The following is a 17,816-nucleotide window of genomic DNA, read 5'->3' as shown; positions in this document are numbered from 1 at the left end:
TTCTCCCTGCTGCCCACTGAATTCCTCCCTCCGTCCTCGGCCTTCAGATCCGGCGACAGGGTGGCATCCAGCTGCTGGTGGACCTGTTGGACCACCGGATGACCGACGTGCACCGCAGCGCCTGCGGAGCCCTGAGGAACCTGGTGTACGGCAAAGCCAACGACGACAACAAGATCGCCCTGAAGAACTGCGGAGGCATACCGGCTCTGGTCCGACTGCTCCGAAAGACCACAGATGTGGAGATCCGAGAGCTGCTCACAGGTAACAAACACGATATGCAAATGTTTTGATGTTACTGAGCGTGCAGCAGTGGTTCATTTCAGAAACTGAGATCACAATGCTACTTTTTCCATCATTTCCTCCATTTTCCCGGTACAAATACTGCAGGGAAGCAGGAATTTTTCTAGCGCCTGCTTGTGTGTCTGTGTGCACCTGGATGTGATCCACTTACATACACACACACCTACAGACATATGTTGCCTCTCATCTGCAGCCACGCACACTCAGATTCACTGAATATCCGGCTCTGCAACCAACAAAACACCATGTACTGTCCATGCACGCTCCCATTTACAGATGAGGTGTACAAATACAGAGATGAGCACACACACACACACACACACACACACACACACACACACACACACAGAGGAGTGAATTGTTTACCTCCTGCCTGCTCCCCAGCGCTGCGGCTGACAAGTGCTGTTGACTTGTCAAACTGAGATTCTGCGCAAAGGGCTGCACTGCTCTTGTATCCACAGCAGGTTTGTGTTCTCTGTCAGCAAACACAAATATCATCCACATTGTAAAAAATGTATTCAGGATTGATTAATTTGAGGTTCCAAACCCACTGAGGTCTGGGTGGTAAACTCTGGGCCAAAAGGATTAAAGGATTACCAGCAATGCTTCTACGGGTGCTTTTTTTTTTTTTTTACTTTTACTTTATATATCCTGACAATTCCTGTCTAATTGGCGACCACGGTGAAAGGACTTTCACCTCTGGATGGGCATGGAGAGACGACAGAGCTAAAAGAGGAATACCACTCAATTTTCAAGCTGATCTATGTCCAGAGTCCTCTAGGGGTTCATTCCAATCCTGGAGCCAAATGAGAAAAATGGATTTCTCTTACCAGCACCCACGCTAATGAAAACATCTCTGCTGCAGGTCTGTAACGAGCATGATATTTCCAGACTCCACATGTCAGAATCCAACATCTCACTTATTTCTGCTTTCTAGAACAGTTTAACCAACGTGATTTGGGGTGATTTTAGGAAAAGGTGACTCACTTGACAGTGATCAGCATAGTGGCTTCAGGAGGGAATACTGAGAAAGCGCGTTAACGATTCATCTCCATGACAACTGCGCGACCTGCATGATGAAGTGGACTTTGAGGACGTGTGTTGTTTTTACGTCAGGACTCGAGACAGAAGACGTCCAATCAACGAGGAGAGGGTAGATTTGTGTGGTCTATTGAGGGAGAGGTCTTCTATAATCCGGTTTGTTGGGTTTTGGTCCCGAGCCACAGATCACCTGGAGATAATCTCCATTATCTCCAACAAATGAAGCGTACCCCCTCCATGTCGCTGCCTTTTTTCATGCAAACCGCTGCATAAACTATCAAGGCACGCAGACTGAATGGATGTCCGCTACTGTTTTGGAACAAGGACAGAGAAGTTTATGTTATCACAGGATGTACCCAGATGCGACTGTAATTGCAGCTCATCTGTCGTCCGGAGCTTCGTCCCAACTTTCTGACGGTCAAGACCGAAAAAACCTGTGGTGGAAAAATGTGTGAGGTGTTTTTGTAGGTTTTTATCATTTTGAATGATTAGAATAAAGCTGCATTTTCTAGTCACAGAATTTTAGTCCTCATGCAAGCAGCTCAGCATCTTCCCTGTCATTACCTTTCATCCCACGTGATGCCGAGCGTCCACCTCAGCTGCTACGCCCAAACTTATTTTCCGTCCTTGCTCTCTCCTAAACCAAACTGTCCCCGTCTCCCACAAAGGCTGCCCTTGAGCCTTTAATCACTGTCCTAATTATTTACAGCAGTACTTCAGGTCAGGGTGACAGGAGATCCTGGTGACGGACAAACATTTTCGGCATCACTCGTGGTAAAAAAAAAAAGACAGTCATGAATACTAACTCAAGCCGAGCAGAAAAACCTTATGAGGAAAGTGAAATTGAGAGGCGGCCGCATCCCTCTCATACAATCACATGTGGTGCAGAGCATGACCCAAGTGTGCTCTGCGCGTTCATGTGTATGTATACTGTATGTGTGTAGTGAGTATAGAAAATGGTTTAGGCTTAGCAGCGATGGAAATAAAAGGTTTTTTGTATGCTGCTGGAGTCTTAAAGAAGATTACCATATAAATTAGAGCAGCAATTCAAGGCACGGAGCACAGAAATCCCTCCTGTCACAAATTAATCAGCTGAACGACCGACCGGACGCAGACAGACCGTGCTCTCCTCTCTCTCTCAAAGACCCAGAGGAAATAACTCTCTCTCCCTGCCTCTCAGCCTCTCTCGCTTGCTCTCTTATCCCTCTGTGGTTGGCTTTTCGTAATTGGTCTCCCCTTCTCTTCCTGTCTCTGTCCTGTCCTCTTTGCCTTTCTCTGCGTCTCTTTTTCCACTCGTTCTCCGTATCGCCTACCCTCTCGGCCTCCTCCTCTCTCTCTCTGCTGAGCATTTTGAATCAGGATCACAGTGGGAAGTCAAGCTGCCTGCCTTGCTAGCTACAGATTCAGCTACACACACACGAGTACACACAAAGGCTTGTTCACAAACATACACTCTCTCTCTCACACACACACACACACACACACACACACACAGTTTGCTTGATGGCACAAAGTCACAAACGAGGTTTTGGCCCTCTGCTCTTCAGTCTCTCTCCCTCTTTTTTCTCTTTCCCGTTCAGAAGTAAAGATGATTATTTGTAGGGAATAAAGCTGGTTTAAAAGAGCAGATATTAACTCTAACTCTGCAGATTAGATGCAGCATACAGCGGAGCATATTTGTAAATGTGCCTGATTTCTCTGGTACTTACTTGTAGCTACAAGCCTTTTTCCAAATGCAGGTAGTCAAGGAAAAGTATCGTAACATTTAGCTATTCTTTTTATTATTGGTTGAGCAGGTGTGTCGTCACACCACAGTGGACATGTGATATGGTGTGGTATGCTGGTGGTAGCACAGTAAAGTCAGGGGATCACCATAGTTACTCTGTAGTTGTTTTGATATTTCATTCTGGAGCAAAGTTGTGAATGGACCAGCATCCCTGGCTGAAAAAGAATGATGGAGAACCAATTAAGATGCCTTGACCTCCATCAGTATTTGAGAGGAGGAGGCCATTCACAGGGAGCCGGAGTCAGCGATCAGAAACCTGAAGGTGGACCGGGAGATTTCTCAGCATCTGTCAAAAATTAGGACACAACATACAGCCAAACAGCACGGAAACAGAAATAAAACCATGAAAACCCATTCTATTAAAATAAAGGATCACAGTGTGCGTAGTGGAGCGCACCAAAACATTACCAAGTGTTCGGAGATGCTGGGTGCCATTTAAAGAGCACAGGCTTCAGCTGCCCCCAGCAGTGCCCTGGATTCAGTGGTTCTGACGGAGACGCAATATCAACTCCACTTCCTCCGTTGTTGTGTTCCACAGCTGCTGGCTTCACTTGCCTCCCAAACAGCACATAGTCAGTTTTGGTCCCACTCTCGCCTGTTTTAAGATGTATGTATGTGAGTAGTTGTAGAATATAGTAGATATGCAGGAAGAGCATATCAAAGCCTCAAAAGTTGTGGTTATGGTAAAACTACAGTTTGGTACGTTTCTGCAGTGGAAAGGCTGTTTGTGGTGGATGGCAGGTGAAAGGAGGAGCAAGCCCTCTCTTGTTGGGTCGGGGCCGTCGCCACAGAGAGCACAGGTCAGACCTGCCTGCTCCCAGTCACACACATATTCATCAATTCAACACGACAGTTTTGATGAGGAGCCAAAAATGCCACTGGCGCTTACGTGTGGAAAGTCATATTGTTTGCCGGAAGCAAGTTTTCGGTGGCAGAGTTCCTGCAAAGTTCTACCTGACGTTTAGAAGGGCACACATAAAAGCTTTCAGGACCTGGATATAGGTTGCATCACTATTACTTTATAAAGCAACAATATGAAAATGTCAGGTACTGTAAGAGTAATGATTCACTTATTTATTTATTTCTCGCAGCGTGCATGTAGCTCAGGCTGCTTGCGCCTCGCTGTTGATGTGATGCATTTGTCTGTAGAAATACTTGCAGCAGACCGGTGTTTGTGTGTCTCAGCTCTGATCTACTTATTGATCCTGGCACAGAAAATGATTTATGAACTATTGATTAATGAGTTTAAATGCATTGAGATTCTGAAAGGAGCACTTATTCGTGTGCACACTTCTGTCCTTTAAGAAACTTAAAAATGATTGCTTATCCAAATTCAGATCAGTTTTGGTGAGTTTTCCTTTAGTGTTGTTGGCTGCATATTTAGTCATGCTGATTCCACATGTGAGGCCTATTTAACCCAGCTACAGAGGAAACACCATGATGCCTGCCCCCGCCCACTCACAGAGCGCCGCGCTTTCTTTAACTTTAGTCCCTTTTAAAATCTGCATGCAGTCAGAAGCTGTGGTTCCACTTGTCACTACAATGCAACTTTTCCATCGCACCACAGCGGCACACGTCATCGTAAGTGACAGGTCTGGATCGCTCACGTTGGTGTGAGCTCTTCAGAAGCAGATATGGAGGCTGTCAGGCTCACACTGTGACGGGAGCTTTCTGCAGTCTGGATGCAATCCACTCACAATGCTCATCCAGTTTAAGCAAAGCAAAGAGATGGAGAACGACAACGTGAAAGACAACAATTATGGATTATTTGCAAAATTAAAATAGGCTAGGATTTGTGTCATAAAGGCATCCAGCACATGTTTTTGTCCGGTCAATTATTGGTTTGAGTAAAAACAACATGTAGCACCCAAACACATATAGTGCATAGTGCTACATGTACCTATGTAAAACAGATATTAGTGAATCTCTTTATAAAAAGAACATATGAGCTAATTTAGAAAATAAAGAACTTAAAATAACCAAAAACAATTAAGGGAAAATTGCAGAGAAAACAGGCACAAAAACCCTCTAAAACTATACAAGTATACAAAGCTAAGACACCAAGTAACCAAAGTTAATTATAAAAGCACACAGCAGCTGCGTCCCCTCAAGTTAAACTGGGCTCATTAACTTATTTTTCAGTTCATTTAAACAGGATTTTAATGCAGCTTCTCAAGCTCAACCTGTTTCATAATTGCAGGTAAATAATATTTTCATCAACTAACACAAGATTGAAAGTCATTATGGTAGAAGCAGCCATATACATGCCTCCAAAAGTATGTTTATTTTTATGAACATGCTTTATCTTTCTTTCTTTCTTTCTACCTGTATTTGCAAAATACTTGCATATCAGATTGGACTGGATAAGTTAGCTCGTACGTAACAGCACAGTAGGGTAGAGAGGACAGCGGTACACACTGTAGCCTTTTTCTTTTTCTTCTTGCCAACTCTGGTTGACCTTGACAGGATCAGCAGTATAGCACTTAGCTACACTGTTCCCTGTTTTTAATGACAACATCATCAAAGGACCCAAACTGGGCAAACAAGATTCCACACTGTGGCCGAGGCTCATTAACGTAAAGCTATAGGCCTGTGTGGACAAAGTGATTAACGGTGATCGATGTTCACCTCATCATGAAAACAAAAGTAGAGCGTACATCCTTCTACTTTCAGGACAATGAATGTGTGCAAAACTTAATATATGCAATAAGTCATGCAATACACATTAATAGTTTAATATTATACTGATGTAATATGAAGAAAATACCAGAATTCACTGGTGAGCAGCTGCACTGTGAAGTACGTTGTGTTGTAAAAGACAATAAAAATAGTGTCATAAGGTTTAAATTCTATTCTGAAGGACAGAGAAACGTCATGACTTACTAAATGAATGATGTTATAAATAGATATTAGAATTTAGAATAAAGTCCTTGAAGAAATATTATAGGAATATAATTTTTTATACTTATATGAGATATTTAGTTAACATTTTTCTTTTTCTTCTTATTTCACCATCATTATGCTCACCTCTAACATACAAACCTAACCAGATTGATTAGATTATGACCAAAATGTATGAAGTCTGAATGCTTGTAAGTCTGATTTTTGGAAGATAAATCCATTCACTAACAATAAAAATGGGGAAAGAAAATGCAACTTTATGAAGCCGTTCACCGTTGACACTCACTCTAAAATGTCAGATTTGTGCCATGTAAGGAGTGAAGACTTGAGCTGGGACACTTTCCACTGCCAGGCAGCTTGACACCAGTGAACTTAAGACTGCCCTCAACTGTTTTCTACATTTAGTTTCTGCCAGAAGATGACAGCAATTAAAAAGAAAACAGGTGACAACTGATTCATCCACTGAGCCGTTAAAAGGAACCATCAGCCTTCTGCACGCCCACCCACACGCTCAGGGCGTACACACTGATTGTCACAGGAGGGTGGTCTCTCTCGTGACAGAGGCACCCCGCTGTCCTCAAGGTCAGCCCGTCAGTGTGTGCTCTTCAGAGATGCTCCGTACGTAACCTGAATACAGGCAGCTCCTGAAGGTGCCTCCACCATTGATTGCTTGATGATTGCAGTAATGACAGTAGTTAGAGTTTGCAACTGGTTGTGAGAATGCAGGCTTTTGATTAGTTAATGGTGTACACACAAACACGAGGCTGCAGCCTGCTTTTCTGGGCCGTGCAGCATGCATGGGTTTCATTTGGAGAATTTTTATGCTTGGACTCGGATTTTTAGTGTAACATTCACTTGTTTTTTTCTTCTCCACTGCAAACCGACCTATTGCTCAATGCATTGTTGAAATATGGCAAAACACCCTTTTGTGATTAGACCAGCAGAGATGTGTGTGGGCTGAAATGTAGCCCTGTTTTGTCACAGTTGTCATAACCCTTTGGAGATTGTATTCATTGTTTTGCCCCCATCCAGTACACCTAACTTTAGCGCCTTTGGAAAGATCAAGTCCAGCAAACGTAGGGGGTGAGAAAAGGCGCTGTGTCTAACGGTGTCGTACACAGTGTGGGTCACGCAAGGACAGATATCCCCAAAAACACTCCAAAACGCATCAGGAGGAATGAGGAACAAAGAGATCAAGAGGCAAACAGAGAGATGTGCTGCGATGTTGCAGAAGAGAGAAAAGGTGACAGGGGAATGAAAACGCGGTGGAAATGAGAGATGGGAAATGGCTTCAGAGACAAAGAGAGATGGCCAACGTATTCATTTCCCCTCCCTCCATATAACACAGCATTCATAACCTCCCGCTGCCTCTCATGATGTAAGGCTGAGGCAATTAACCTCCCTCATCTGTCATACACTTGTGGCTCTGCGTACTTGCTTGTGTGTGCGGGCATGTTCACGTGCATTCATGCGAGGGTGCATTTCGGGTTTATTTTTTGTGTGTGTGTGACTGCGTGTTTGCGAGCGTGCGTTTAATTCACATCAAAGATAAAAACCCCGCCGCCTTTCACCTCGGGGAGATGATGTCATTCTCCGTGCAGCTAAAAGTGATGCTGGCAAACAGCTGGATTTACTCACGATGATAAAAAAAAAAGGCATCTTTTTCTTGCAGCTGCAGGATGACATCGTGTGCCACATATTACATCTGACAATATACAACATACGGCTACTACTTATCTTAATCCACAGCGCTTTTAATGTTCAAAATCGATGCAACTCATGCGTAACCCTCACATCCTCCACAGTGGGAGATTTCATTGTTTTTATCAGATTTGTGCTACATACATATTTTAGTTTCCTCAGAGCAGCTTTACTCTGGGGACCACTACTGCAAACAACAACAAAAAATAATGCTTAGATGCCACTTAGTTGCAAGTAAAAATGGCTAATTACATTCTTTGATTGTAGAAGCCGTTCATTTTTTTTTTTTCTCACTGTGCTGATTTAATGTGTGGTCAACAAATGAGAAAAGTCAGTGTAACGCTAGCATGCATGTTTACAGGATGTAGCCAATGTGTGAAAGGGAGTTTCATAACAATGAGATTTTCCATGCTGTGCTCCAACAATTTAGCCACAGGATATCAAATGCATTATTCAGTGACTTTACTCAGATTTTGCAGGGTTAGATTCATTATTTCACTACAGAAAGCATCCTAGGTGTTCTTCAAGAATAAACCGCTTGTTTTATTGGCATAGATATTAACCGGCATCTAACTGAAACATTTTTCTAATGATTCCGACATTAGACAGAATTATTTACCGCCGTATGGCAAGAACATGTACTCTGCCCTCGTGTTTATGCTGCAATGCAACACTATCCCTGTGTTTCCCTAAGACTTTTTCAGCGTTGGTTCAGCCAGCAAAGAGATGCATGCTATGACTGCGTGGGGAGCCTCATGAACGACTCCTTCAAAACGAAGAACAGATGAATATCCTAAAACCAGGACAAAACTAGGGGGAAAAAGGGGGAAAGTATTTTTTTTGAAACTGGATGAACCCTCCATTTACCAGGTGAATCATTCAGTTTTGAAAAAGAAAAGAGGATCTCTCTGCTGTTTCATCTCTGCATGTTACCGGTAACAATGCATACATATGCATTTGGTCACTTTCATAACTTTGAACAAAACCCAGATTGCTATTGGATGCAAAGATAATTTTTCTCTCTAACAAGATGAAACATATTTGGAGTTGTTAGGAGGTGCATTTTGTCACAGCTTCCTCCGCTTCCAGCCATGGTGCTAATGTTTGGCTAAATCTTGCACCTAAGGGGGAATTTGAACACAGAGAGATAAAACTGACCTTCTCGTTCAACTGGAGGCGAGATCGCAAACAAGCTTGTTGAATTCCTTTAAAGAATAATAACATTAGTTCACATCGGTGTATTTACTCCATTGCACCGTGGGCTAAAAAACAGCATAAGAAGAAAAACCGCGGCCACGCTCGCTGACTCACAGACGTGCAAATCAAGGTCAGCCAGAATTATTACATGTCACATCGAATGGGAAGGTTATCAGAAACCCAGCACGCCTCCTTCCCCCTCTTGAGCAGCAGATAAGATGAGACAGAGAGGAGACACTTTTGCTAACATGACAGTCCCAGCTAATTAGCGTCATGAAGCCGGAAGCCAGACATTTAGAAACTCCTTCTGACCACAGACACTGCGCATAAACGCACGCGGTCCAAACGGCTGATGGAGTCGAGACTGACACACACACACACACACACACACACACACAAGAGCAAATTCACACAAACCCACAAAGACAGATAACAGAAGCTGTAATTACACAGTGGCTGTTTAGCCGAGGGTGAGCAGCACAATGCTAAAGAGACAACGCCTTACTGCACACACACACGCAGACACACACAGATCTGAGGATAGGATGTTTCACCACTACTACAGCTGTAATTACAGCCATAAAGGAGAGTGGTAGATAAGTGCAGATATGACGAGGGGTGGACACTTGCAAATGCACAAACACATGATTATATGAGTACATAGATTAGGATGTAGACGCTCTGCAAGGCGAAGGTCAATAAGAATTATGACGTGTTGTGTAGATCCCCCAAGGTTATCGCAGTTTGCGTGTGTGCGTGCGCGCCTGTGTGTTCAAAGCCACTCAAGAAATCAAAGTGTTTTGTAGCAAAAGTGATGATTTGCCTCTCACCCTCTCTGTCCTTTGCTTTAAAGGCTCAAGCAGATGTCTGTGTGTGTGTCTGTGTGTGTGTGTGTAGAGTGGGTCTCTGGAGAGGGAGAGCTTTTGTCTATTCAGTTGCCAGTGTGTGTGTGTGTTTGTGTGTGTGTGGCAACTGGCAAAAAGAGTGAACAGTAATTGGCAGGCAGGAGAAAACTCACTCCATTTCCTTGGTTGGCTGGTCACTGTATGTTGAATTCAGGTGAGGATTAAGAACAAGAGAGCGCTGCAGAGCAATTCTGTGTAAGTGATTTACTGCCTGCCAGTATTTCTCTTAATTCTTTTTCGGTTGTTCTCTGTTAATTACAGCAGCGCAGCGGCGACCTGGAGCAATAAATTAAAGGTTGCTGTATGTTTTCAAATCTCGGAGCAGCATTTGAAATGCATTACTCCTGTGTAATTAAAGATGCAGGATGCTAACAGGGGGTTGTGTCTCTGTACTTCTTCTAATTATTAATTTATTTATCATCGTGACAGTACACAAATCCACGCATGAGGCATCAAACACCATACTACATCATCAGCTAATCACTGAAAAATAATCTGTACGAACAGTAAAACTGCTCACTGTAAAATAGGTGTCGCCCAGCAAGCCCCAGCACTAACAGTAAGATGTGTTTCCAGGAGCACAACAGAGCCGGCAGTTAACAAACAGGAGTTACATCAAATAAGACAAAAGGCAAAACCTGGTGGAAAAACTGATCCCTCAAACAGATAGACTTGAGCGTGTGCAAAAAAGAAGCAGAGAAACAAGTGAATGAACTCAAAAAGCACCAAGTTGATGTTCATATATATATATAAACAATACAGTTGCCAGAGGAGACAGTGGTGGGATGGTTCCTGTTCACTTTATAGGAAGTAAATAGGAACTCCTAACATGGAGAGAGAGAGAGAGAGAGAGAGAGTACAGATACAACGTTTGTCCAGTCGATGACAGTCAGCAGCAGCACATTAACATGCAGCATGACTTACAGACACTTCAGGCATTCACACTGCCAATACTGTCATTGATTTCTAATTCCAGATCAACATTGTCCTGCTGTTGGTGAGAGCATGAATGTATCCCTCTTGAAGCCTGCCTTTAATGTAAAGTTACAGGAAATGCTTTGAGATGGTCATTATCTTTAAGTCAACATGACTTTGACCTGAGCAAACCTCAAACAAACAGGTGCTGTTTGCCACGTTTTCACCCCGCTGCTAACTCTTTGTCGACACTGAGCCTGGGCCGTCGAGGGCCCTGAGGGTCCGGAGCCTTCGGGTGGTCGCCCCGTCGATGATCCAGTCTTGGTGTTACTGACATTAACGACGGCTGCATCATATTCAAGTTTCCCAGTAAGCAATGACAGTGTGACAGTGAACCAGCATGCGTGAAAGTGAAGCAGCTGCCATTAATGTTATTATTCCCAGCAGTTTTCTTCGAACTGTTCCTGTTGTACTAGTTTTAAGAACATGTGTCTGGCTTTCCAGGCTGCTGTAAGGCTAGTAAGTCAAGACTGCAGTAACTGTCTGTGCTGCTGCGTGTGCTTGATCAAGCTGCACACCAAAACCTACTAAATATTTCAACGCGTTTTGCCCTGGAGTTGTCTTTGTGTCTGTCTCTCTTCCCGTCTTCCTCCTCTGTCTTCCCCTTTCCTCTCTGTTGGTTTCTCACCTCTCGTCTCCCTGCCGTTCCCTTCCAGGTGTTTTGTGGAACCTGTCGTCATGTGACGCCCTGAAGATGCCCATCATCCAAGATGCCCTGGCCGTGCTGACCAACGCTGTGATCATCCCACACTCGGGCTGGGACACCTCCCCGCACACGCAGGAGGACCGCAAGCTGCACCTACACTCGTCCCAGGTCCTCCGCAACGCCACGGGCTGCCTGCGGTCAGTGTCGCCATCTTTTTCTACTAGTCTTTGCATTTCTTATCCAAGGTTAAGAGGACGGATATTCTATTCCTACGTTGTTACTTTGTTATTGGACGGTCCAAAGTGTCGCACATTTCCAGCATCACATATTATTAGCTTAACGTTCATTCAGCATCTCATTTGCGGAGATGTTTTGCTGTTCACAGTCTATTACCATCCACAATCGAGCAGAGAAAGAAGTCTCTCTTAGATCAAACTGTCTGTTATTTTTAGACAGTATTCTGTGTTATTTTTAACACTGTACACACAGAGAACTGACAGACTGAGCTGCGTTTAAGATGACTCATCACTTGGCTTTAGAGCTGCTGTGGCTTTTCGTTTTCTCACTTGAGACATGATGCTAGTCATACAGTACAGTCTGGAAGTAGTAGGACTGTGACACATATTTCTTTTTGTTTTGGTTCTGTACACCGGCACGCTGGTTCAGTTCATTTATATGTTATCAGTGAACTGCAGACATTACTTTGTACGTTCAAATGTAGGCCAGGATGAGGGTTAGGGCCAGGAGGTTTTTTATTTTGAGATCGGAATTTAGACTGTAGAGTCCATGCACTGACACTCAGCGATGTAGCATCAGATATTATTGGCTCTCATTTGTTCTTGTCCTCAGTTCAGTTCAAATTACAGAAAATGTGTTGTGTTTGTCCATTTTAGTAAACACTTCTTAATTACTTCTTACTTGCTGCAATATTTTTTAGGCCACTTGGGGGCAGTGCAACAAGCTGTAATCACAACCTCTACATATTGTCAATTTATGAGGTTAATATGGCAAACATGTGAACAAGCACCTGTCCAGCTGATAGGGAGTAACATTCAATGATGTGACGTCTTATAGATAACACATCTGGCTGCACTGCGCTCACCAGCTAGTGGCTAACTTTGTCTGGTGTTCGGTGCTGGACGGGTAGTGAACAGTGGGTTCATCAGAACCTGCGGCCTGCTGCATCTGGAAATCACACCAATGAGAGCTGTGACACTGAGTCAAAACAGTAAAAGTGCGGGCCATAAAATCAAATAGATAAGCTGGAAAATGCTAAGCAGAGCTGCAGAGCTGCAGAGGAAACTGTCTGAATGTGTCACTATGACTGACCCACTCTGATCTGTTGTTCATATAAACATATTTATCATAGCAGCTTTAATAATAATGCAAACAGCTACATAATATCAACTTTATCATACTAAATATCACTTGTCAGCAGAAAATGAGCTACATATTGTTATTGGCTGCTGATTAATTGTATTAGTGTACAGTGCAGTATAACTAGTCACTTAATTCCCGACAAAAATGCTCAAGGTACCTTGTGCCTTCTTCTCTAAGGTGTGTGAATATGCTTATTATTAGCTTATTTGTGCTTTTTGTGGGTAGTAATTGACTCAGCTCATTTTATTAATGATCAACATAAAGCACAGTAGGATGAGAAGTGGGGATAATGAAGGCCTGTTTCAAAGTGTTGGTGTCAGACTCACCTCACAAACTACTACATCATCTGCTTTTTAAACACCATAATTAAACATAGTGTCTGTGAGTGTCTGTGGTGCGTGTGTGTGTGTGTGTGTATGTGTGTGCAGGAATTTCGATGCTGAGGCCACAGTTGCTCTTAGCTCTGTCCTGTAAAATCTAATAAAAATGCTCCGTGGCTCTGATAGCGATGCACAGAAGTATTAGCTTTTGTAATTCTATTTGCTGAATGCTTTCTAGTATTTCATCTCCAGGAATCCGTTGTAATATTGTTTTTCATAATGACATCTGCCTTAAAGGGAGGAGACTCAGCCTGTCTAGCCTTCAGTTCAGCTCATGTGCTCTCCATTATGCAAAATTCAATACAAGTCACACAGAAGCAAGTATTAAATCCTCTAATCTAAAAGTGTGTTTCAGTATTTTATATTTAGGAATACAGTTAAAAAATGTTCAGCCTTAATAAAAGGAATGCAGACAGAATAAAATCATTCCATGCAGGTAATTATTATACAGATTTTTACATTTTAAATTAGTTATAACTCCTCTAAATATTGCAGCACTTGCTGCTGCGGAATGATTAATGGGACTAATTTCTTCATACAGTCTGACTGTATGAGTTTCGGGTGCGTTTTGTCATTGAGGAACAAGGTGACAACACTCACTGTGGACCCAGTACAGTTTGAAATAGGACTTTTAAATTATACAGTATATTAGTATTATCATTGTGTTTACTGTCTCTAATTATACATATTAAACGTCTTTGATATTATTAGTTATTAATATGAGTTAATCACTCAAAGCCCAAACTAACCTGCCTCATCTGGACTGTATATGGATGTGGTTTGATCAGATTTGATTGGAAGACTGGCATAAACATAAACAAACAGAACATTATATGTTCATGTGGTCATGTAGTACTCCATAAGCCTACTTCCGGACCTCTGAATCACCACAGCTCAGAGTTTGTTCCTGTCACGTACATTTAAAGCTGCTACTCATTGGTAAGGAGCTAGGAAAGAAGACAGCTTTCCAGGGCCTTCAAAACTACAGATCATTAGATATGTCTGCCGATAAAATCTGCGTTCTTGAGTTTATTCCCAAACTCTGAACTGCATGATGAAATTTCCACGGCCGAGACTGAGCTCATAAATATTTCTTACAGAGACGCGTTGGCTGTGCACCAGACATTTTTTTGATGTACCACTGGTTCCCTTCCATCAAACACATCAGTATCAAAAGAACGGTAAACAACAACACGTCTCGCAGACAGAATAATGACAACATTGTCTCTCATTACATAGAGCTATCTTGCATCTCTCTCATTACCTCTGCAGACCTATATGTCATACCGTAGAGCAAATAAGTTTGCTTTATTTTTGTTTGTTATTTAAGGTTTGACATCTGAATGTGTTGTTTCTCAATATTTCCTCTTGGATGTTGCAAAAATGCTGCACAAGTTGAGTGAGAATACAGCAGGATTACCACCATGACTGCATTTGCATCTCTGTCAGCAAGGTTGCGTGGCTTCCTGTTTGTGTGTGTACGTGTGCATGCTGCTGTTTGTCTCTCTGTCCAGCTACATGTGTGAGCCATTAATCTCAGCTGCAATATGTCTCTTCAGCTGCCCTCAGTGAAAATAAACCAGACATACTGGGTGCTAACAAAGGCTTCAGATGGTCCTAATACTGTATGTGTGTCTGGAGGTCTGTGTGTGTGTGTGTGTGTGTGTGTGTGAGTTGCAGGACATGGCTTTGTGTGGATCAGCTCCCTAAACTCGAAGGGCTAATTCATCTTTCTCACGCCTCGTTAGGGAATGCTGGGAGTCTGATTAAAGATTGAATATTTCATGGTGGGTTTGGTGTATCGCCGGCCACCTGCTCTCTCTCTATCTCTCTCTGTCTCTCTCCCATTATCCCCCTCACTTTCTCATTTTCTCTCTCTACCTCTTTTCTCCCCAGTCACTCTCTTCTCCCTCGCTTTATCTCCATCTCTATTACTCCACTGCTTTCTCCATCATATTATCCCTTCTTCTTCTTCTTCCGTCTCGCCCTGCCTCTTCCTCGCTGTCTCTCACTTTCACACACACACACACATTTTCTGCCTCCTTTGGTTACTCACTGGTCGTTTCACTCCCTGTGTCTGCATACGCTGCCATGCCAAATAACAGCAAGTGCTGAAATTCTGCAGCAGCTAATGCAGAGCAGGTGAGCCCAGTTTGTCTTTTACCGTACAAGCTAAAGCATTAATACTACCCAGACGTTTAAAAGGATCCATGCGTCCATTTCTCCATTATGCACTAGCATTCTTTATTCCCTCCCTAGTGTAGCTGCTTCACTATGCACTCTACTTACAGGGACTTGCACCGTGATAATGGCAGCTGAAATTACCCATCTTTCTCCCTGTCTCACTAAAATGACAAGAAGAAAGTGGCGCCTGCAACTTCAACTCATGCAGTCATGCATAGCAAGGCAACAGGTGTTGTTGTAGCGTTTATCCATGAATCATCACGACGAGGGCCTTAACGAGGGTCCTGCATTATCAACTGATCTGGAGGCCCCCTACATTATCTCAGTTTTCTGCGTACATGTTGTATATTTTATAATGTCACAGTGCGAGGAATGCACATCTTTGCTTGAAATGTTGTTCTCACAGGTGCACAGGCACCTGGAATCTTCTTTCTGTTGGAACTCTATTAGCTGGCGTGCTAAAGGAACCAGATGAATTATCTTGTGTGATCATTGTCAGGCTAGCTACCTCTAAGCGACTTGACTGCACGCTCCCAGTGCTTTTAGCTCGCTAAGCATGGCTTAACCAGCGTATGCCACTGTCTCCACTGTTTGGAGACACACCAGAGTGGATGAAGTCATTCAGACAAATATCTCAAGCAAACAGCCCCCCGCGACTGAGGCCGCACTGATCTGAGGACAGTTCAGCTAGCTAGAATCGAGATCTGCTAAAAAAAATGGCTCAGCTTCTGAAGGTAGAAGAGGTGATTGAAAGACGGGCAACTTTGGGTCAGCCGTATGTAAAGAGAGGGTCCCGATGCAGACATCATGACTTCTAGCCAGTCAGGGCTGAGAAGGGGCACATCCCATAATAAAGAGTGCTGTGGTGCATGGTTTCCACAATGGCCAAATACTGGTCTTGCTTGTAGTTCACCTCCTCCACCAGCCTCTGGACCGGGCTGGACTGCAGGAGTGGATCCGGCTCAGAGACGCACACATGCGGCTCAGTGTGAACAAAAGTGTGTTGAATCACATCTGGATTTAACCCTGATATTAGACACTTGACATGACAAGTGTAAATGGGGCCAAAGGTTCTTTCCTGTATGATTAAAGATGACTCTTCATTAAACCAACAGAAGTCATGTTTCTCCAAAGCTTTTTTTCTTTGCTAAACAGTTATTTGTCATCAAAGTATCAAAGCAAAAACCTTTTAAATCTCAATTCTCCAACATCTGCTCCTCCCTTGTTCTCATTATACAGTCCCCTTGCAGTTTTGAACTGTAAGGACAAAGGGCTTTGTGATACAGTTCATGTATATTTCGTTTCCATTTCGTGTGCATGCTGATACCGATCTCATACTACATTTGCATACTAACACTGAACACTAACACTTAAACTTAAACTTACATATGTAAAATGAGGAATTTGCTCATACTGAATGAAATTAGACATAGCTAGAATGCTATGAACAGCAAATTTAAAAAGAGTTCATGCACCGGCTGGATCACTCTTATGTTACACTAATTGGTCCTGAGAGCAACAAAATGACAATGTGTTTTTATTGAAAATAGCTAGATTGAAACACGGTTCAAACACTCATGCAGAGGCATCCTGCAGAATGCGGCTTTTGATTGTAGAAGTAGACACAAAGAAACAGTTCCCCCCCGTTGTTACCAGATGAGTGACATTTTTTGTCAGAGGAGTTTTGCTCACAGTAGTGCCACACTATTTTAATCAAAATCTGTTCCGTTTGAAAGCTCCCCTACCAGACACATAACCTTTTTTCCAGCAGTGCGATTTTTTTTCTCATTTGAATTCTTCACTCTAAAAGATCATAATGAGAGATAATCTGCAACCCTGTTGCCTTGCAAGGGGAACGCTTCAGAGGGATTAATTATGCCAAAGTGAGTGAGGTTAATTCAATTGATTCCATTAACAGGTAGAATCCAAATAAAGGAAATGTCTGAAAGAAAGAAGTCCATAAAGTGCTTTAAAAGTACCATTCCAGTGCTTTTATTTTGGTGTTTATCGCTTTGTGTCCTCGTCATGTGTTGCACTGTACAGGCCACTTGCTAGTCAACGCCCTGAAAAACTGAAGGAATTTGACTGTATAATTAAAACATGATGCTCTTGTAATTGAATAAAACTGAGGCCCCACTGAGGGTCAGGATAAACAAACAGTTGCATTACTGATGAGAGAAAAGATACGTTTGATCTGATTTCAGACACATAAACTGGCATCATTTGTCTTCGGATGACTGTGCCCTCTGTGCCAAAGGCTGCTCACTGTTCATGTGACTAAAAGCAGCACTCTTTGGATGAATGTAAGTCAAATATACACTATTTAACTGCTAACTGTTACACAACGTTCACTTGTTGTTACTAACTTTGTCTGCTGTTTGGTGCTGAGCGGCTATCTTAAGGTCCCCATCGTTCCCCAT

General features: G+C 42.9%; 1 protein-coding gene across 1 annotated transcript in view; it reads left to right on the top strand.

The window, feature by feature from the left end:
* The window catches only part of ctnnd2b (catenin (cadherin-associated protein), delta 2b), a 154,520-nt gene that overhangs the window by 115,989 nt on the left and 20,715 nt on the right, over nucleotides 1-17,816 (top strand). The window contains exons 14-15 of the mRNA XM_041948579.1: nucleotides 48-261; nucleotides 11,463-11,649. Coding sequence (XP_041804513.1) covers nucleotides 48-261; nucleotides 11,463-11,649 — 401 coding nt within the window. The remainder of the gene's footprint in view (nucleotides 1-47; nucleotides 262-11,462; nucleotides 11,650-17,816) is intronic.

This window comes from Chelmon rostratus, chromosome 12, assembly GCF_017976325.1.
Source record: "Chelmon rostratus isolate fCheRos1 chromosome 12, fCheRos1.pri, whole genome shotgun sequence".
Classification (NCBI taxonomy): Eukaryota; Metazoa; Chordata; class Actinopteri; order Chaetodontiformes; family Chaetodontidae; genus Chelmon; species Chelmon rostratus.
The sequence above is the reverse complement of the archived record's forward strand: the minus strand, read 5'-3'. Positions and strand labels throughout refer to the sequence as shown.